Source organism: Anoplolepis gracilipes, chromosome 6 (genome assembly GCF_047496725.1).
Source record: "Anoplolepis gracilipes chromosome 6, ASM4749672v1, whole genome shotgun sequence".
Taxonomy (NCBI): domain Eukaryota; kingdom Metazoa; phylum Arthropoda; class Insecta; order Hymenoptera; family Formicidae; genus Anoplolepis; species Anoplolepis gracilipes.
The window spans coordinates 6,052,808-6,076,102 of record NC_132975.1 but is presented as its reverse complement, the minus strand read 5'-3'; the positions used below and the strand labels follow the sequence as shown (position 1 = coordinate 6,076,102).

Below are 23,295 nucleotides of genomic sequence, written 5' to 3'. Positions count from 1 at the left end.
TATTCTTCAAATAACACAAAAAGCCGAAAGACATTGCAACAATATATATAATTTTTCAAACTTTTTCATCTTTTGGACTTTTGTATCGATTGAATAGTGTATTTGTACGTTGACTGTACTTCTGACAAATTGCCTCTCGTTGCATTTTGTAAGCGTCCGTAAAATTATGTTAGAGAGACGGCGGACCTATTCAACGCAGCCGCGCGAAAGTCGTCGGCGGCAATCTAACCATAGAGAGCCTTCGACGTGGAGACTTTGGGTTTTATCAGTGCGTCGCCTCCAACGAAGTCGCCACTATCTCGTCCTCGACGCAGCTGATAGTCGAAGGCACGCAACCCCATGCACCTTACAACGTGTCAGGCACTGCCACGCAATTTTCGGTAACGCTAACTTGGTTACCAGGCTATTCCGGTGGTCCTGATTACAAGCAAGATTATACAATCTGGTAGGTATACGTATAGATAGGGATAGACTGATAGGCATCAACTTAAAGCTCCTCTTGTCGATACAATAATCGTTTTATTCAAAATAAGAGACATTTATTTCGTAAAAACAATTTATCTATATAATATACATATCACAGTCCTATCAGTATTATTATATTTATTATTCATGAACAGACTGATAATTATTTATGTAAAGAATTTAGAATTTTTTAAATCTATTCATATGCTTTTTTTTTCTCGTGTTATTCTCTTTAGGTATAGAGAATCAGGAGTTTCGGAATGGAAGACAATCCCCGTGACTCCATCGGGCAGCACGACGGTGACGATCAACACTCTCACGCCAAGTACGCTCTATGAGTTCCAGGTAATCGGGAAAAACGCTCTAGGCGAGGGAATGCTGAGCAAAGTCATCACAATCAGGACGCTCGGTAATGGAAACTACATTATGCTTATCTGAATTATTTCGATTCTACTAAACTAAAGTTTTGGATAAATTTCACAAGCCAGAGATACAGGCCTTAAATGAGCAAAATTTGATGATTTAGTGATAAACACGGTAGATTTATTTCATGTATAATTGAATAACTACTAACATGTATAATTAAAATATTTCTCTTGAATATTGTTGGTCTAACTAATCACTAATCTGATTAATTTTCTAACAAGCTAACAAATAGCGCGCTAGCTTATTTAATAAACTAATAAACTAATCTTTGCATCCGTACAAATTTCTTTCTCGCTGTTCACATCTTTCGCTGCATTCTTCTCCAAGACGTTGCTCTGACCCACTCGGCCACCCCCTCTTCGGTTGATCAACCCGTCTCACCTGAAAGTGGTAAGATTCGAATAATAAATTAGTACTGTTTCTAAATATTAGAAAACAAGATAATTATTAGATTATTAAATACCGAAAATACCGATATATAAATTTTAAATTTGAGTACGTGAAATGTTGGTGGCAGCGCACGATGTAGTCTTTTTGAGGTGTTAAAAATCGACAATTTCTACTGTTATTTCGAATCTGCAAGCTAGCAAAACTCGATCAGCTGCCGGAATAAATATCTCAGAATATCTTGCGCACCAAGTCGCGCGACTTCGCAAGCTGAGAATGGCATCTCGATTACTGTCTAGGGGAAATTCATGCGTGTGAATGCCGTTCCCGTCTCACCCTTCGCGATCCACTCATCGGGGATATAGAACCGAGAGTCGAAAAGTCGCGCGACTTTTTTCTCGACTAGAACCGTAGGGATAAAAAAAGAAGAAGAAGAAGAAGAAGAAGAAGAAGAAGAAGAAAGGAACAAGCATGAAGGAAAAAGGATAGGAAGGAGGTAAAAAGATAAGATAAAGGCTGGAAAGGAGGGGACGAATGCGGATGCGAAATGAGGCAAGGTGAGCGGAGAAAACCGAGAAAAAGAGACGAAGAAGGAACGGAGAGACTTCCGCGGCGACTTATCGTATCGGAAAACCCATCGAGCCGTTCATTCTGCTTCCGCTTTTATTTCCTTCCCTCGAATCCACCGGTTCATTGCCTTCCATTTGTACACACCGTACCTCGAGCATCCCTGATACCGGCGTCTAGGGATTTCTATCTGGTTACCTTTCAACCGTTTCTTTCGCCTATCTCGCTTTCTTCTCTATACCTTTTTTCTTGCTGTAGCGCTTCCTCGCTTCTTATGGTTCCACCCACGCACAAGCCCGCATCGTCATCGGTCTCGCTCCTTAGTCTTGCGTCGACTTCCTTAGTCAACGCCGATTAACCACGATTAACTAAATTTTCTCTTTCTATACCTCTACTATTTTCTATACAGAGTACTCCAAAACTCAATTTTATAGTGAAATCCTCTAAAGCATTTTTTAGAATCAATTTTCTTTAACGAATATTTTCTCAATAATCGTATTTTGTTACCATTTTTTTATCTAATTTTAGAGTTAAAATTTTATCTACATATATCGAGTTCAGAATTAATTGAAAAATAAAATGTTGACGGAATAAGAATGCAGCTTGTCAAAATTCGTTGTTTCGACGTATTCGTGAAAAAAAAATTAAACTTTTAATTCCCAGAATATTTCGCAGAATTAGTTGAAGAATTTCATACACAGAGATAATTTGGAAATGCTTGGCGGTATATTTTTAAAAAAATATTTTGACTAATTAAAACTAATTAACATGAAACCGACCTTATCATGATTAGTAGAGTATATATTTAACAATGAGTTGGCCTAGATTTCATTTAGAATCTTTGTAATAAAAGCCAGAGCTTATTTTATCATCTTATGATGTAAACTTTTCGATACATAGGAAATGCTTTAATTTCTTCCCTTTTATAATTTTGTTTCTTCTTATTATTATTTTTTTCGTTTCAGACATCGTTGATTATAATACACTCGTATTACCGACTGATTCCACAGGAAATCCCATGCTTCCGATAATCATTCGACCGAAAGGTATATTTTCACCTTTTTATAAAATATATTACACAGAAAAAAATGTTCGTAGGTATAAGATAAAAACGATTTCTTTACCATTTTTACATCGACAGTAAGTTAGGAAACACCTATCACATTCTTCGTTTGAGATATTCGAAAGTGTTCATCGTTACTTTCTCCCGCCCACGTTCGACAAGTTATTTACACTCAGCTAGATGAGACACACGATTGCCTTTCTCGTTGCACATTTAATTAAAAATCTTCCACGCTGCAAAGATAAGGCGAGAGCTTAAAACTCTGCCTTTTTAAGGTGGAAGCTCTTATGTCTCGCGAGAAGATTAAACATCATTATCCGCTATGGTAGACGTGAAAATAAGTATGAAGCGGTCTGAAAGGACAATGAGAAAGAAACGCGTATGTTCACGCACACCCACGCTCGCGTACAGAGTTCGGCGCACAACGATGCGAAAAAGATACAGAGGAAAATAAAAATGAAATCCTCTTAGCCGCGCCACACCGAAGAGAGCTACGACGAGGAGAAGTATTCCAGGAGGAAGAGCAGGAAATAACATCATACATTTTGTACGTAGCAGACGGTTCCAAACAATCTACTCCGCTTTAGAGTTGAATAAACCCAAGAAAGTTCTAGTTGTACTTCTCCCGCGCGTCGAGTTTCAATCATATTTGAATTGTTGAGAAAGGTGGAGTATAGTGACATGAATCAGAAAGAAAAAAAAATAAATCTTTGATATACAATAATTATATACATATACATATATAAAATTATATTAATGATATAAATGATTATATTATAATTATACTTTATATTCTTTCATGATGAAATGTTAACATTGCTTTATTTATTTAATATTTTGCATAGCATTAGTGTGTGTATTGTGAAATTTTTAACAAAATTTTTAGAAATAAAATGCCTGAAAATGTACACGCGCATTCCTCCGCTGGAATAGCGCGCGGATGTTATTTTTACACAAAAATAATAAAATATAAAAAGCTCGTTATATCTCGATAGAAGCAAGAGAAAGCGCTCGTAATGGGCAGTTTATAGAAGAATAGGGGAAAAAGGGAATAAAAAATTTTATTTATTTTATAAAACAAATATTCGAAACAATACAACAACCGCTAATTTTGCAATTTTGCGGCCAAACCAACAAGCCTATATTTTCCGGCTATCTCCAATTTTCTCATATTGTCTATGTGGTGACGTGGCGAAAAAGCCATTACGAAAAAATCGATTTAACTTTCTAAACGCTCTGCGTTTACTTCGCAATACCTATCTACAAAATAACGACGAGATTTTTCGACGAGAATAACTTTTTCTCGACTTTGTCTCTATTTTGTCACATACGTCAATGCATTTGCAAATCGATTCACTGTACTACTATGTCCTACGAGAATTTCAAGCGTTTTTCTTTGATCTCAAAAGCTCAATCTTGCCAGTTTCACGGTATGTTGGTCAATTTGAATGACTCTAAGAATTGCTTCGTTCAAATCGCCGATATAGGATAAATACGCGTACTTACACGGTCTTTGATAAACTCGCCCGGTGTTTTAAACGGACGTAAAACCACTCTCGATACGCGGCTATTCCATCTGATAACCAAGGAAATTTACCGGCCTGTGCGGTTTACGTAATCAACAAAGCAAACAATCGTGAAACAGTTTTTACGCTTTCCGACCGTGATTCGCAACAACAACGAGGCAATCTCCGTCAATTTTGTAAATTCCACCGAGATATTTTCCAGAACTGGGGCCATTAAATCGATAAGGGGAAATGAAAGAATAGAGTCGGATATTTGCTTTGTCGGAATAAACCCATGATTGGATGAATCAGAATATGATGGGTGCGCATCAGACAAAAAACAGCGAGAGTTAAATAAAATATTCGCACTTTTCCATGCAAATTATTCCGCGCTACGCCAGTAGCGTTTCCTTACTCGTATTCCCATATTTTTTTAGCGAGAATAAGCCGCTTTAAAATTTACAACGCCAAGTTGTACTATACTGCCTAGAAGAAATAGCGCCGCTCCTACACATTAACGCGCGTACGCCGGAAGCAATTAGGTCGTAACATTATATGCGTAAGAAGTGATGAAAGAAGCTGACCTCGTGTCTGGTTAATCCAATTAAGAAGTTGCATCAATAGTTGGTTCCATTCCGGCCTCTACTAGCTTCGAGTATCAGCTGAAGAATATATAATAATATGCATATAATATTATACAGACACATTTTATATAACATAAATAATGTTATCTCGAAACAAAGTTATCGATTTTAATTTAACGGGACATCCGACATTTATATTATGAAGATGTATATTAGAAAAATGGAGAATATTCAATATAATTATTGCCTCAAAATGGACATAGTTATGATTCATCGTGTTTTATATTAGCGTATTTGCAAGTATCAGTCAATGCAAGGAATTTTTTTTTTAAACATTGTATCGCAGTTGACCCAGATATGCGATGATGAAAAAAAGTCAGACGTACAACTCGATAGTGCGAATACCGATGGATTTGATAGATGCGAAAATGTCGCTGCGGTCGGAACAGCGTTAACGTTTCCATCAAAAAAGCTTTTCGCTGGCGTTGCAACCGGGTGCGTCACTGGAATTATTTCGGAGTTACGACAGCAACATTTATTTACTGACGCCAAAGAGATTTTTCCCCTTCGGTCTTTTATTTCGTGTATATGGCAGGAATTAAAATTTTAAAATCTTTATTCGTTTTTGTTGTTAGAAATTACATGTCAATCGTCGTACGGTATAAAAACGTATGTGTATTTAAACGATGTAAAATCATAAAGTAAAAAATGGAAATAAGATTAACATGTATTATATTATTTCCGATTGATATCGCAGGACCAAAGCCAGGTACTCCCCGGAATCTCACGGTGACGGAAATCAGCAACGGTTTCCTGATAACCTGGCAACCTCCTATGGAACGTAGCCATCTTATCCAATATTACACTATCAAGTACAAGACGGACGGACCTTGGAAAACGCTCAACAAGGGCCAAATACGACCCGAGGAGACCAGTTATTTAGGTAAAATACTACCGGCCACCTATCTGTCTCTTTCTCTTTTTCTCTCATTGATCGCAGAGCAATTATTTTGCGTGTAAAGTTTCTTACTAGCATCGGACAGGCGTCAACATCACGAATACGAGTAAATTCCGAACATTCACATAAACCAACATTTTAATTGTCGATTTTCGAGAATACGGCTTTTCATGCGATTTTCCCCTTTAACGTGAACGTCCACAGTGAAGAACCTGGTCGGTGGTAGGACCTACTATTTCCAAGTGTTCGCCAATTCGGCTACGAATTACGGCGTGAGCGAACAGGTGAAGTTTCCCGTGCCGGCTCGCGTCAAGCACAAAGCGATCACCGCAGGCGTCGTAGGCGGTATCCTCTTCTTCCTCGTCGCCATCATCCTCAGCATATGCGCGGTCAAAATATGCAATAAACGGAAAAGACGAAAACAGGAGAAAGGTATGAACGCCCCGTGGCGTTATCGTCGTATCGACATCATTTTGCCCGCAATTTGCCTGCACCTGTGCTCCTGGTTGTGTCGTCTCTGTCGCACAAAAGACAAAATAAAATGTAATAAAGTTAACGATAGAAATATTATAATTAAAATGTTTCTAACTCATGACTCACGTAATTGACAGCTTAACCGTTTATATCTAAAAATGCGCTCATGTGCAAACATACAAGTCATTTTGTGCCAATCATATTTATTTTATTTTTTTGGATTTTTGATTCGTTCTGGAGCAGCTTATTCTTTAGTTTTTTACCGAAAATGCGAACGTATCATTTGCATTTAGCGTTCAGAACTGATCAAAGAGATGACTACGATCCGGCAACGCAGGCGCCGGGCATGCACCTGTGAAACTGAACATATGTTTAACATAATTATGTAACATTGTAGAACTGCTTTCAGCGTATAATATGGTGGCCTGCAGGGTCACCGACGCCAGGAACGGCGCAGGGCAGGGGCCCCAGGGAACAGTGCCTTTGAAAAAGTGAGTGTCTACCACCCGAAATATTATTATCCTCCCAAATTTCACAGAATCTTGATTCACGATATTTTGGAGCTCTAAAGGTTCCAATCAAACGAAAAGTAGACCGAAGAGATCGCAGCTGCACTACAAAATTTGTTCCGCCAATTGCATAAAATTCGCAAAAAATACAATATATAAAATAAAAGAATCAAATTATATAAAATAAAAATTTCAAAGAGATTTTTTAAGCATTAAGATATTTTCAGCTATAATATAACATTTTTTTAATAGGTTTATTTTTATGATAAAGTCATCCACGTAAAATTCGATATATAATTAGTAATTTTCTAACAGACAATATTCGATAAACAAGTAATACATTCGATCAAAAAAAAGGATGTTATATTTATCGCCTTTAATAAAGTATAAGAGGGTTCTTAACGACAAGGAGGTCTCTGATTAAGATACAGCAGATCATTCAGGCATTAAAGATCGACGAACGTGTCAAAACGCGTCAGACAAAGTGCAGATGCGACTTCAAAGAAACATTTATCACTTAGGTTTAGACAGAGCTAGCGATTAAGTCCACTCCACCCCCTCTTACGAGCAATAGGCGACCGAAGCACAGCAAGCATTTATGAAACCTCTCACGAGTAAAAAAAATCTTTTCTAGCCAACAGATACTCGAACATTTACGCGATATTACGCATATACATTTATATATTTATAATTGTCCTGGATATCAAAATTTACATTTATTTCGTATGACTGTGTTACGTCAACTACCATTACTTTGCAGCTACAATTTTAATGATAACTTTTCTTTCCAAAATCATCGATTCAATTATTTTTAAAATTAATGATAAGTGTTTGATTATTTTACGAAGCAATTAGAAATAACGATGTGTCATTATGTGTCGTGTATCAACGACATTTACAAACGTATGACCGTGAAATTTACGGAGAGACAGACGTACGGAGAGAAATCCATTCTCTCTCCCGCCGTCAACTCGATCCGTCTTGACAAAGGACAAGTATTATCGTCTGAAATAGGGGGATTAAGGAAACGAGAAACGACAGACCTCTTTTGATCTACTTGCGCCATACATATAACACTATGAGCTTCTAGATGTATATCTCGTAGCAAATTAAACCGGCAGACTAAACCGCAGCAGCAGAGGTATTTTGGACGAGGTTGGAGAAATGATCTTTCGATAATCGATAAGTAATTTACGCACACTGCCACGCGTGCGCGTGCGTGCATGCGTGCACATTTCCGTTAGGCATGAACGAAAGAATCGAGCTCGTTCCGGGCGATTCGGATCGAGTTAGATTTCGTTGTGGTTTGAATCAGATGACGTGCGACAATTCGTTTGCGCGCGTGACAATCAATTCGTTTTCTGCATCGGTTTTTTTTTTTTTTTTTTTTTTTTTTTTTTTTTGGGCGCTGCAGGGGATATACAATGCGAAGGGTAACGGAAGGAAATGTCGAGCGTGTGCACGAGATGGTAACTTTTTTCCCCACAATTATACAAATCGGATCGAACAGCGGTTTCTATTTTAGTTATTTCGTTTAATTAAAAAAAATTACAAAAAGTACTCAATGTGTAACAAATATTTTATTAAATTTTTATAAAAGATGGAAAAGATATATCGGATTTTTTTTTCTTTAACGCAATCGAAAAATCGCGTAATTTGATTCTACGTGAAACATCGAGCGACTCGATTCGAATCGCCGAGATCGCGCGACTCGCACAATTTATTATATCATATCTACACATCGAGAAAGTTTACGAAACGCAAGATATGCGTACGCGGACTTTACAACGTACCTTTTCGACGTACGAAATGAAAAAAAAAAAAAAAAAAAGAGGGCCACAGCGTGTTTCGGCTCGTTTTTGCGATTTCACGCCAGAACGGACTGCACGTGTAGTAGCGGATAAATTATACTCAGTTGTTGACCATTATGATTTTCATCGCGGCATCCAAAAGTCCACAATACGACTGCAGTGATGCCTCTTCTGGATCGTAAGACCTTTAATTTCCCGAAACTTTTGGTACCTCGTTACTTGCCTCTTTACTTACACGCGTCTCGATTTTGCCTTTTGGCTGATCCTGAATCCGCGCCACTCGTTAGAAACGTATCATTCGACCCAGTCATGTTTTCATCATCATATCGTTTTATCAGCCGCACCGTTCAGTTTCTCTCGAGTAGTACTGTAACTGTTGTATGTGTGTGTACCGAATTAAACTACTTCCTATGTGTATCTATATTGTGGTGCTTATCGTGAGGGTGCTAGCAAAAGTTCCATCGGCTAATCCAATCCCTTTTTAGTCCTTTAGAGCAAATCATCCCCTTACACGCACAGGCAACGTGTCATATTCATGCCTTAATTGATGAAGAAAGTCATGGACTTCACAATCTATGATTTTCTATGGGAACCGAGTTTGATCGTCTATCTAATATCTAATTCAGATTTTCTCGTAGGTTCGAAGCTGATTGCGAAGCCATTCCAAAATGAACCGCACATATATGTAATTATAAGCCAACATTAATTATGCAACAATGGCGCTCTGTTCTCAACTACCATATCACATCGTTTAACTTGCGATCGAGCATGCGCTTTTGTAATTGATATGTACGGATATTAATCGTTGTCTTTTTTTCTTTTCTTTTTTTTTTTTTTTTATGGCGATCAGCAATTATATACCTATTAGCCCATATTGTTTTATTATAAATATTCATACATTTCAATGTGTCTATGGAAACATTATACTGTCAGTAATCTTTCTAAATATTGCCTTGCGTGTAACAGTTCTATCATCTCCAACAAACGATCCTTCGAAGTATCAAAAGTTCACGTCGCAATCATCATTCCTTCATCATCATCACCCTCATGATAAGCTGAAACATTGGTCGCATTTTTTTTATTCACTAAATGCGCGGGCGCGTTCTCGAGACTTATCCCGAGAGAAATCGATATTGCACGTTTATACCTACACGTATATATCCAGAACGGGCTGGACGGTTCAGTTACTGCCAAGTTTTTTTTTTTTCTTTGCAAGGCCCGCATTCGTGGTCCAGACTGTGCGCCGAGTATAAGTAGCGATTGCAATTTCTTAATGCTTCGACAACGTTGGACACGAGACGTTACACTAACTTTTTCGGTATAATGTCGTTTAACCACGAAAAACTTAACAAAGTTAGAACAATTTAAAGATTACGAGTAACGTAATTTTCTTCCATGTGCCAGTTCTACATTGTTTTTTTTTTTTTTTTTTTTTTTTTTCTTGTGATAATTGTACTCGCGTGCTTATCTCGGCTTATTATCCAGGTCGTAAATGTCGACCTAACCACGAATACGGACTTGAAATAATTTCGGTGATAAGCACCGAGATCGCGATCAGAGCAAGGATCAGAAGAGAGCCGACGCAAGTTAGAGAATAGCATCAAGGGTCGAGAGACTCTGGAGAGGAAGGGCGCGGGATGCCAGTTCGCGAACGTTGTCGATCAAAAGGCAAGAGAGAAAGGAATTGAAAAGAAAAGGTACGAGACGGCTAGTAGAGTCAATCGATCGTCGCATTGTCAAAGAAGAAATTTTCCCCGCTACCTTTCTCTCTATCTCTCTCTCTCTCTCTCTCTCTCTTTGCTTCTATCATTTTTGTGTCTCCGACCCTAAAACAATTTTCGCGCAAAACGGTAACCGCGGAGACGCTGACGGGACAAAGCCGAGGCAATCATTGCCGACAAAAAGAAAAATAAAAAAGAAAAACAATGACGATAAGAAAAATCGTGGGCGTCTCTTGTCCTCCTCTCTCTCTGTGTTTTCTGTAGGTCGACAAATCTAAACGCGTGCGGCGAGTCAGTCTCGACGCTGACCCGTTGCAGCCCGTTGAATCCGCAACTACCACCACCACCACCACAACCTCTTCATCAATCACCACTTCCTACGCAAGTAACCACCCCCGCCACTGCCACCTCGGAGCCGGTCCACGAGCAGGCCCCCCCGAATCGTGATCGTGACCATCACGCACTCCACCTCGATAATCGAGATTACGAGAGCGTGTTTATCATAGAGAGGCGGAACAGTAAGCCTAACCTCCGCTAGCCACACAGAAAGAAACCAAGTACTATCACTACTACTACTATTACTACTACTACTACTACTGCTACTACTGCTACTACTACTACTACTACTACCACTACCTATTACCGCTACTATTACCGCTACTACCGCTATTACTACCATCACTACTACGTACCCGAGACCACGGTTGCTCCCGAGAATCACGAAATTAAGCTCCCGCCGACGGTATACGTATATGTGTTTGTGTGTGTATAAACACGTTGTACCGAGCGGTCCGTCGATCGATCGAACGAATCTGTCAGATCGATTTTATAAATCTCCATCAATCGTCGTCGATCCACCTCGGTCGATCGAGCGAGCGAACGCCAATTGCCGGTGGGACATGCCCGTTACTACTAGTACTACCGCTACTACCACTACTGCTACTACTACCTACTATGCGAGACTACAGCTCTGCAATGTTACCTGCTAGGACCTACTAATATACCACCTACTACTATCTACTACTACTACTACTTAGGATGATTGTCATGACTGTAGATGAGATCTGCAATACAGGCTAAACAGCTAGGAGTTCACACTAGTAACATCCAGTCAGTACCCTAATATCTTCGTTCGGCGGCCTTAGGGAGTACATAGATAAGGGATCGAGGCGGTAGATACTGTTTTTTTTTTTTTTTTTTTTTTTTTTTTTTTTTTTTCATTTCTTTTCCGCCGATCTCTCTCCGCACAAAAGACTCGCGACACCTCGTTCTATGCATACACTCACCTACGTATATAGATCTACGTAGCTTCTTTCACGTTTTGTTTCGTGAGCTTTGAGACGAACCGGGAGTAACTTTAACGGAACTGTATTTTTACATCTCTTTTATTCTATTACTGTACTTTATTCATTTCATCGCTCTGTTTTATTCCGTACATATAGGTATATATTTCTTCCCTTTATTCAGAATTTATTGCCATATGCGCATAAATTATTATATCACTTATACTTTGACTCAATCTATTCCCCTGTTTTATTCTTTATTGCGTCTTCGTGAATCGTATTTTATGATACCTTTGTGCAAACTTTTTTCCTTTAGAAAATTATGAAGCGTTTAACTCATTACCTTTGTGTTAATGCTTAATTTACTTTTTCATTATTAAACGGTAATTACCAATTTGTACCGAGCGCAATATGCGTTTCGGAGTTACGCAATATCCATTCACGCGGTAATTTTAATCTGTGAAAGACTGTAATTATCCTATATTGCTACCAATATTTTTTTAAAGTGGAAAACGTTTACATTTATTACTGTTTGTGTACAAATACTGACTTTTTCAGATAGGTCGCGCCTGTTGAATAATTCAGATTTATCGTCATCCCTTTTCACGCGCGCGCGCAAAGTTTCTAAACTTTTTTATCTCATCTCACATGTGTGCTTAACATCTTTTTATATGTCGCTTGTATCACACTTTTATCATGTATCAATCTTATCAATTTATCAATTTTATCATATCAATCTTTATTATATTTATTATACTCGCATTTTACGATTCTCTATATCAATTTTGATTTATATTTAATAATTCTATTAATATTTAAACTCTCATTTGTATATTTTAAATTTTACAGCAAAATTTGATATAATTGCAATATTTTTTCAGAAATATTCTCGTCACAAATTTCTGAATTTTCTTCTAAAAATATGTTTATCTATTTACATTTTAATTGTTGCTATCTTCCAGATTATTATTAAATATGATACTAAAAGGTATTCTGTTAATGCGTTCTCTTACTCATTCGCTACAAATCATTGATGTATCGCTTGATTTTCACGAAACGCTTTCACCTATCACTTTGCCATTTTCAATTAATTATTAATTGGCAGATAAATTTACGGCGACTCGATGTGTTATATATTCAATAAATATTATTCAATTTCATCCATCGAGCTACAATATTTCTCTCGGAATGAAAATTATTTTGTATTTTTTTAGACTAACCATCGAGTTCCCTATAACAACTTCTATTATTTTACTTATATCGCGCAACACGAAAATTTCTCTTTCTTAAATATTTCTTCTTAGCATTCATTGAAATTCACTTCATAAACAAATAGAAAGTTACTGGTGTATTCGCATAATTTCACGTATATACAATAATTGTATAAATTTATTCAAGTATGAAAATTTTCAGAAGTAACGTACATCGTGTTTAAAGTACTTATAAAAATTATCCAGTAGCTTGCTATAAATTTCTAGACTATTTCTAGATCTATCCCGATTTGATGCATGTTGTTTAATGATGTTTGCAATGTCTTTTTAATTAAAGACACAAGCTATATTAACAACTGTTGAAAAATTTCAAAATACACATTTCATCGATACCGGGCTTATCATAAATGCTATATCTTTCACGTTACTAATCTTATTTCATTACATCATAATATTATTCAATCTTACGTGCTATTTTCACAGTATTATCTATTACAATGCTCTTTCCCTCTCTCTTTCTCTCTTCATATACGAATCGCATGCGACACAAGTATCACTTTAGCTCTGTCAAACACAAAAAGCAGTATTCTGACAACAATTGGTCGTTAAAAAAAAAAAAATATATATATATATATATATATATATATACATATCAGAGGGATCGAACAAAAACTTCGATTCGATGCTACGTCAAGTTTCTCAGCGTCGCATAAACGGCGCCTAGAGCCGCAACGATTATTGCGGCCAGTCGAAGCTATAATTCAAGCTTCTTGTGTTATTTGATTGTTTCCAGTCTGTCGATTCTAGACGACCAATAAACAGACATGCTCACGCTTACACGCGAACACTCAGCAATAAGCAAGGCGGAGATAGGTAAGCCGCGCTCGTTGCGGCCGCGCGAAAACTTGCATTCGTCATATATACATCTACCATTGTCGTATCTACCTGTTAATCGTTCACGAGAGCTTCCTTGCATTACCCTATTCAAGTCCAATTCAAATCGATATGTATACATTTTAATAAATCTTCCCTTCCATAAATTTAATCTCTTACAATCACTTGATTTCTCTCACGTAATTTGTTTTTTAATATATGTATATACCATATATCTCTTGTCTTTCTATTTTCTTCGCAGGATCGAGTGTTTCCCTCGCAAAACAAGAGTTGTACGACTTGAGAAAAGCTTAATCGTATTATTCAATCGATTTTTGTAGCGCGCTTGCGTTACTCTTGTGAGAGGATTATTTTAACAAAATAAATGATACTCTACAAATCATATTAATGCGGCGATATAATCTCTTTTTATTACGAAGCACTCGACTGGCCATTCATATACTTGTGGCATACCTTTCTACATATTTCATTGTACCTCTGTTATAAAATACCTTTTAAACGAATGAAAAATATATGTATCGTTAGATCGAAGATTTTTTTTTTCTACTTCTGGTATTGAATCCGATTAATCGACTCGTGCCAATCGATGTGTGAACCACGACGGTGAAACCGACACCCATACGACACTGTTTATCTATTTGCTCCCTAACACCACCGCCTAGAAGTAACGTTCGGTTATTTAGCGTTATATTTCTTATTATTATCGCCACGATATATTGTTTTTTGTGAATGTAATCGTTGTGTTACAACATATTCTCTCTCCCCCATCTTTCCTTGCTGCCGGACCCGAAGGAGGAGAAAAGGTGACGAGTTTCGGAGCACCAAAATTCACAATTGCTACATATATTCACTGATCAAAGTCTAAAAAAAAGTACAGAAAATCGTGCAAAAAAAAGAGATCTATGAAAACGAAACAAAATTTTGTTCGAGTAAAAAACGAAAAAAAAAAAAAAAAAAAAAAAAGAATATATACAAGAGAAAAATATAAAGATTCGTTTTATGCAAAAATTAAAGAGAGAAAAAAAAAGATCCACTCACTGCCGAAACCATCCACAACCCACGTCACGCCCGACCACTCGTGCACCGGAATGTGCATGCGCATGCCTTCCCTGCCTGCATCCGTTATTCGTTATTATACGTACAAGTATAATTAATTATATTGATAATTATCTTGCCATATATTTAACTTGAACATTGGCATTTACGTTACATTTATTCTAGTACTTTATTTAACTTTTGTTCGTTAACGTTGCGTGTTTTTGCCGTTCATGTTGCACGTATTTGCTGTACCGAACGGCCGATGGACTAGCGTTGGAGGAAGTATAATTTCAAAAGCGCTCATCTCGATGAGATTTAATTAACAAGAATGCTTCCATGGAAGAGCGATATTTTATAAACAAATCCACGTGTACAAAACGAGTACTGAAATTTCCTGATATCACAAAACACCTGGATATATGTTGAATTAAATGAAATAAAATTTCCATTTTTACATCAAACGTACTGCTCGCAATAAATATTACATGCAATAATCACTATCGTGTCTCTTTGCTTTCATACGATTTGATGCACGCTTAAATTTACAACAAGAACTATCGTTGAGAGAAATTTCGGTACTCTAGTAAAACAGGCGACAGGGATTCTGCGTGGATCTTTCGCCGAGACTTCCTCCGACGATCTCGATCGGACCGTATCTGTCAATCACCACGACTGCGATCGCTCTAACGCTCTTTCTGTCCTACCCATAGACCTAGAAAAAGCCGAGTACCAGGTTTAAGCCTCCTGAAGGAGATCCTGAGTCCGGATACTCCGGACTCGTGCCGCTGTCGTCCGTTGGGCAAGATCTCCCGAGCGGCTGACGGCCGCTTCGTCGTTGCGGACTCGGTTCTCAGCTCGGCCAACAACAGCATCCTGGATGTCTCCAGCAGTGACGATGGCGGTTTCTTACCAAAGCAGCGGCTGAAATCTTCGTGGCGACGCCCGCTAGTCGGCATCAGCCAGCTCAGCCTGAGATCCGACGGCAGTGGTGTATCGATAGGTCCTTTGCCATCAGCTTATCATCATGGCGCGATCAACTCTCTGGCGAGGATACCGCCTGCGAACGTCTGCGCGATCGCGTCCCCCAGGTTTCTGGCCAGTTCGCCGAGCGGAGTTCAGGTACCCTGGACCCCGCTGTATTTCAGCGATCTCAGCTCCGTCAAGCAACCATCCTCTGGCGAACGTTCCTTCCCGACGCCGCCTGGCTACTTACAGCTTCGTAGCGTGCACCAGCGATACAGTCAGGAGTTACCGTCGCTCAAGGCGATCCACGCCGAGTCCAGACGGTTCGTGCCGGTTCAACCGTTGGCGACGTCGTCGCCGCCGCAGCCAGCCGGACGACCAAGAGCGAGGCTACCGCCAAGGCACGCCAGGCACGCCCGATCGGCGCCGGAACTCGCGGCTTCGCCTGATCTGGAGACCTCGCCTGAGAGCAGATCGAGCAGCTCGGGCTTCGGCAGTAAAAACACCTCGCAGCAGAACCAGAGCTCGAGGAGCGGTAGCACGGTCGCCGAGTGGCGACCACCGCCCTACAGGCCGCCCCCGCCGCCCTTGGTGGGTCGCTGGCTGGAACTTCAGGATCAGGCCAAGGTGGGTCATACGCACATACAAAATGCCGTAGACGCTGGCAGCGTTGACGGCCATTACGAGTTCGATCCGGTGTCATGCACGCCGACACCCACATCAGCCTCGACGCCCACGCGGGAGGAGAGACCGCCGATGCATCAGATCCACACCATTCACGTTCCCCACATCCATCAGGTGCACACAGTACATCATCAAACGCCAAGGTATAGCAGAGAGAACATAGAGGCCAGAGTACAAGCGATGAAGGCAGAGTTTCATCAGTTTCGGCAGCGACAGGCGAGAAGAAAGCAAAGCGCGCACTTGGAAAGCGCGTGTTGAGGTAGTGAAAAAGGCAAAACAGACATTTGCATGATCGAAACTGTCAAGCAGCTAAAATAATTCGGTAGCATTCGCGGAAAAGTTAAATATACGACGATGGAGACGTTACAGCTTAATTCAAGTTGAAAGATATACAGACGTAGATACGATAGAGTGATCACTACAGAAGAAGGAACAATCTTAGACGTGATGTGAATGAAACGATCGTAATACTTTAAAAGCTGGATGAGGAAAAGTTAAATTAAAATTGAGAATGAACGGAAAGAGCTAGATTAAAATCGCATTACAAAGATTTTGATAATGGCTTTTGTCTACCATGACGACGACGTGATCATCACCGAAGACCAACCATCGCAGCACAACGAGGATCATCATCACACGTGATTCCGCACGAGAGGAGTTTAAGTCAATTCTAGTAGCTGGAGATCCATCTACGAAAGAAGGCTGTTATAAGCATCAGCTCAGGATACATAAGTTTCGCACGACCACGAGACAGGAGCAACGTAGTAGAATCATACGTTATAAGACGATAATCCCTTCGGAGTTTCGCCCGTTTATCGATTAAGAGGACCGTCGAATAAATTCTTCGGGGGAAATAATCTCGATATCATTTACCCAGCGACGTTCTGCGACATCGATCGCGCTGGGACGATAATATAGAAACGAAGTGCGTAAACGAAAACGTTCGCGAATCCGATTATTATTGGTCATATCCCGCGTACACCAACCGCGCCTACGTCCGGTTTAGAGGACCGTGATTTTTAACGTTACTATATAATAATGTAGAGGAACATAATGACAAGTTTACACAAAGACGAAAATAAAGGCAAGACTTTCTTTTTTTTTACTCAGTGGAACTGTCCTAGAGCTAGGAAGAGTGCGCAGAAGATGAAAACACTCCCGGATGGCTCAAAGGGATGATGCTAACATGTAACGAGACGTCGTCCGCATCGCGATCAGGACGAAAGATGAAGAGATGAAAGAACGCGGGGAAGGGCAGGAAAATAAACGGGAAAGGATAGTTACATGCGTCAGCATGATACTCCAAAGAAACTGTACCACTGTACATGCTCCGTATACCTTTTAAACGAAATGTAAGGTTAAATTTAATCATACACTGTAAGTAATAATTAAAAAACGAAAGAGAAAAACAAAAAAGTAAGATAATCGAAGAATTACCATAAATACACCAACACACAGACAGACACATACACATACACAAAATAAATAATTATATCGATGAGCAATGGACTCGAAACGTGATATTAGGCCGAAGCTTGCCTCGAGATTGCTTAAGGACTCACTCGTACTGCACTGCCTGTTTAGGGTTTCGCTAGCGACCCAACATATTATCGGCACAATAATTTTTCTTAAGCAACGTAAAACGAGAATAAGAATAACGTTCTATGAATCTACGCGCGTTCGGCCGGTATAGCGCGAACAAATTGCACGCGCACGCTCATCACGCGTGCCGTCACGCTGAGAGCGACACGCTGATAACCGCCTATCGGCACTCCGGGGAGTCTACCGGTCGTTTTTTTCGATTAGATTAGTGATGCGAGCACGGTCGATGAACAACGGACGTCTCGATCGGACTCGAAAGAAAAAAAAAAAATAATAATAAAGAAAATCATACGTGAAAAAGAAGAAGAATCTTTCTCAACGAACTGCCATAATAAAAGGAGATCCGACCGTTTGTCCGATTCATTTTTCTCGTGCGAAGCGTCGATGTTGAATATAAATAAGTAAAATTAAAATTAAAATATTTAAGCGAAGAAGAGCGACCGATAGAGACACGCGACTATCGTTAGCCGGAAGGGGCGTGTGCGTGCACACACACGCACACACACATACACACACACACACACACACACACGCGCCGATCACGCCGGAGTTCGTGTGTGTATTAGAGAAAGAGAGAGAGAAAAAGGAGTTATATAAAAAACACACTCATTTACTCACACATACACACACGACAGCAGTATATAAATATATACACTTATACGCGCAAGCACACACCTATACATGCATATAAACAAACAAATACACACACACACACACACACACACACAATACGAGAGAGGCGTTCTTCGAGACCCACCTAATTCTCACCAAACGCATCAGATCATCTCGAGTCTCGTGAGATCGGGGGCCGGCGATCGCCGATCGAGGGGGTTTTCGGGTGTATCTACGGGCTAATCAATGTCGAGCTGCGCGACCTAACGCGAGAACGTGTCCCACGTGTTTGCGGACACGTCCACGATAAGGAGGGACCGGCGGCGCACTTGCGTTCCTCTCTTTCCCCTTTTTTTCTAAACTCTCTATATACGGGCGACCGTGAAAACTCCCCGCGTGGAATCGCGATCGGTCTGGCCCGCGACCCCAGGCGTTTTACTTTCTTTATAGTACAAACACTTATTTATATACGTACGCATATTATACATATTTATTATAAATATTAGCAAGGGCCCTACACTCTCACGATTCAACTATACTTCGACGAACCGTAACAGCGAGAGGAAGAAGTTGAGTAAGAAAGAGCGACGTGAACGTCACGTCGAGGACACTCTGTACAATTTCATTAAAATACGCATATATGCATGCGAGCGTGCGTGCGTGCGTGCGTGCGAGCGTGCGAGCGAGCGAGCGAGCGAGAGAAAATGAATGTTGCAAAATGATGAGATTGAATGAACAGAGTGCGAGCGACAGTGGATTAGAATGCGAGTAAATGCGGTTGTTGAAACAAGACAAAGAATAATGTAACATACACACGGTCACGCAGAGATATAACAAAAGAATAAAAAAAAGAAAAAAAGAATACGATAAAGTTACGAAATAACGGAGGTGACGCGAAAGAGTACCAATATTCTAAAGTAATTCTAATGGTTGAATTAATAATTTGATAATTAATTGATATTGTAAATCGTAAACGATGTAGCGTGTAGCGTATTAATCAACGAGAGCGACGAACACGGCGAGTATTTATTAATTATTATATCCGCGCGGGAATATTACGATAAAGCGGGGGAGGTGGTACACTGAAGAATCTCACATCATCGCGCTTTAATCGCGAAAGATCGTCGAAATACGTTATTAGCGATAAACGTATCGGGCGCGTGAGATGCATGTAATGCTGAAAGATGTAAGGAAATAAATAAAAATTTTTCTCAGATCAACGTGTCCGCGCGCATCGCGGTCACTGAGGAAACGCTTTCGGTAAAGTGGTGATAAAATAAAACGCTTTGTAATCGTACACGAAAGATACACCCTCTCCCTCTTCAACGAATGAATGGATGCGACGGAAGGAAGAATTGTGTATGTGAGAGAAAATCCAACCGATATATAGATGTATAAGTAACGTGTAGATATATCATAGTTGGATACAACGATCTCAAAAAGGTCACACCGTATGAGCGATAAATGTGCGAATGAATGAAAGGCATAAGAGAAAATGAAAGTGAGCGAGAAAGGAAGAGAGAAAAAGTAAATGAAAAAGAAAATAGAGTGTAAAGAAAGCGAGACAGATCTAAGGAAGAGAAACTTGAACGATCCTCCGCGTTATTCTCGAGCCTATCGCGAAAAAATAGCTCGTACGACAAGGCGAATATGTTCGAAGCATGTTCGATGGCGGAGAAATGATTCTAGGGAAACCGTAAAAGTAATACCGCGGTTTTGCGAAAGAGAGATTAAGGTGAAGGATGGCAGTTTCGCTTGACGGCGTGTTTATGGATAATATGGTTGAATCGTGAATCCGTTCGTGTAAAAAGAAAAGAACTTCGTCACCCAACCTTCGTCACCTGTCAAAATAGTTTTGTTCGTTCCGAATTCCTTTCTCATAACGCGTGTAGATTTACGTTTGTCATCGTCACGCCCGTTTGCGTTCGCGATACTCGTCGTTGTATCCTCGCCACGCTATCACAAAACGCACGCGTGTAACTCGTGCGCGAGATTCGCAAGCGAAACGTCGTGATTCGTGGTTTAATTAATTCAAGTGTTTCGTTGATTATGTACCTGAAAGCCAGTCGCACGGCACGATCCATTGTTGGAAATCGTGAGCGAAATTCGCAGGACCTCGAAGCAGGATGTTCGTCGAAGATTTTGGCGTCGCGAATTGTGCAGCTTCAAACACGCAACCGAAACGTGTGCTTATTTCGCTTATTAATGGGTTCGTGTAGAAATTCTGTAGATAGTTATAAATATGCCATTTTCCCGCATAATACAATTCGCGCAATTATTATGGCTATACGAGAAGCGAATACTCTTTGACAGACGGCGATAACTTGCAACGTTGTATTAGATAAGTACGTAAAAATTCATAGTTCATAGATTTCTCGCGATCACTCATCTTTAAATCACGATCGCTGTATAAAACCTTGAAAATACTCTAGCGCATCCTCAATAATAAATATTCAGCGTCTTTGGTGACACATTTAAATTGCAAAAAATACAACGACGATACTGCTTCGAGGTACACAACGCGCGTCGAACGGCACATAAGAGATGATAATTTGACGTGAAATATGCCAGTGTCGTACACTAATACGATAATATATCGGTTGAATAAATCACATCCCTGGACGTCAACGCGAAACGCACGTTCATGTCAAATCCAACCAATGGCTCTCGGGTACTGCGTTTCGCTTGGATCTGCGATTATCCTACGCATCGGGTCTCTTGTTTGAGAATCTCTTTTATGTCTGATATATATATTTTTTTTTTGCGGTACAATATTTTCGAATATTTTTTTTTTTCACGTTTTTTTTTTTAAGTCTCTTGCGCTCTCTCGCAAACCTTCAAGATCGTCGCAGTTCCAAGCACGGCATTTCGAGCGCTCGTACATCATCGTACATTGGCAATATTGCTAATACCGTAATAATATTTGTTGCGCCGAATTGAATTCGAAAGGAAAAAGATAGAAAGAGAGAGAGAGAGAGAGAGAGAGCAAAGATTTTTTTTTTATATTCACCTATATATACATATATATATATATATTCTCTCTATTATATATTTTTGTTTCTTATTGAGTCGTTTCAGAATATACTTCCACACTTGTAATCGTTAGCCTTTTCACGCCCTACATCGAATTGCTTCTATACACACGTGTAAACATTCTTCTGTACCGTCTATCTTCACTTCCGCTTATATCTCGAACTTATATCCGCCGTCAAACTTGTACACGGTGCGTTAAATCGTTTCGTTGTCACTTTTGTAAATGCTCGTTGTTCACCTCCCCATACCCAGTTTAATTGAATGATCTATGCTTTCTCGCGAACCCCCCACGAGAACTCCAAGACGTACTAACTTAGGACAAATTGTAGACAATTTATTATTAAATAAAATGAAAAATAAATCGACATTTGAAACGAAATAAGCAACGTTTCCAGCACACTTGCATTGCATTGATTAATATACCTCGTCAAACATATATTTTGGCAACAATATATTCCAATGCTGTACCCCACGACATATAAAAAATTTTATTTTTAAACATTTCTTAAAAATATATATTTCCAAAGATTTAATAATAGCGCACGATAAAACTGATGAAATTATGATACAAATTAATATAATAGTTTAAGAAATAATATCATATCACTCATTATTAACAAGCTGTTTAATTTAATAACTTTATATCACGTTATAAAAATTAAAAAAAAATATATTTGTTATATTAATATAAAAATATACATTTCACAAAACTACTTTATTCGCGCGCCTGCAATTGCCTTTTATATAAATGCTATTGCATTACAGGTACGTATAGAAAAAGATACTACTTTGATGAATGTTAAGTAAAATTATATCACTATCTAATATTAGTTGAAATAAATGATTCTACACGTCACACATATTACTTGGCGTGAAATTGTTAAATCAATATATAAGAGATATTAACAACAGCTGTTTTTTTTCCTTAATTGGAAGATTTGCTTATTCTGATAAAAATAAAATAGAAAACGAAATAACTGTCAAAGAGCAAATTTTGTGGATCATTATCAAAATAAGAAAATTAAATCATTAGACAATTATATAAGCAATCAATTAAAATTAAAAATTATTCACATCCACATTTTTTCATGTATTTTGTATGTGTCATGTAAATATAATAATTATCAAAATACGTAAGATAAATAAAAAAGGAATCTGTATAAAACGCTAAACGATCTTAAGCGAGAATAGATCTTAATGCGTGATACATAAAATTGCAAAATCACGACGCGGTTGTAATTTTCTCAAGAATTTATGTAGATGTTAACTGTCACAAGAAGTTACATTTACGCAGGACGTCTACAGCACTGATTACTGAAAATTGCGGTCATTTCTATTATTCTTCTCGGCATACGTCGTGATATTGTATGAAAAACTAGAGCGCGATGTTCCGTTGTAAAAATTTTTCATCATAAAGATTTCCTTTGTGCTTCTTGTGATGCGTTTGTACAGATATCGTTTTCATAAATCTAAATTTTCATAAATCGTTTAAGAAAGAAAAAATA

At 38.9% G+C, this 23,295-nt stretch overlaps 1 protein-coding gene and 1 long non-coding RNA gene across 12 annotated transcripts in view; one reads left to right on the top strand and one right to left on the bottom strand.

Moving 5' to 3' along the window:
• LOC140666542 (protein turtle) overlaps positions 1-18,641 on the top strand; it is a 223,037-nt gene extending 204,396 nt beyond the window's left edge. For 9 of the 10 annotated variants that reach the window (XM_072893820.1, XM_072893827.1, XM_072893825.1 and 6 more), the window contains 7 exons: positions 174-445; positions 702-874; positions 2,811-2,891; positions 5,755-5,940; positions 6,160-6,387; positions 6,827-6,920; positions 15,607-18,641. In XM_072893820.1, the coding sequence (XP_072749921.1) occupies positions 174-445; positions 702-874; positions 2,811-2,891; positions 5,755-5,940; positions 6,160-6,387; positions 6,827-6,920; positions 15,607-16,801 (2,229 nt within the window). In that variant the 3' untranslated portion in view covers positions 16,802-18,641. Of the gene's footprint in view, positions 1-173; positions 446-701; positions 875-1,218; positions 1,282-2,810; positions 2,892-5,754; positions 5,941-6,159; positions 6,388-6,826; positions 6,921-15,606 lie in introns of all 10 variants that reach the window. The other variant, XM_072893828.1, reaches the window with a different exon arrangement.
• The window catches only part of LOC140666553 (uncharacterized), a 148,368-nt gene continuing 125,941 nt past the window's right edge, over positions 869-23,295 (bottom strand). For both annotated transcript variants that reach the window (XR_012046781.1, XR_012046780.1), the window contains 2 exons: positions 4,998-6,472; positions 869-1,272 (listed from right to left, as the gene is read on the bottom strand). This is a non-coding gene — a long non-coding RNA (uncharacterized lncRNA). The remainder of the gene's footprint in view (positions 1,273-4,997; positions 6,473-23,295) is intronic.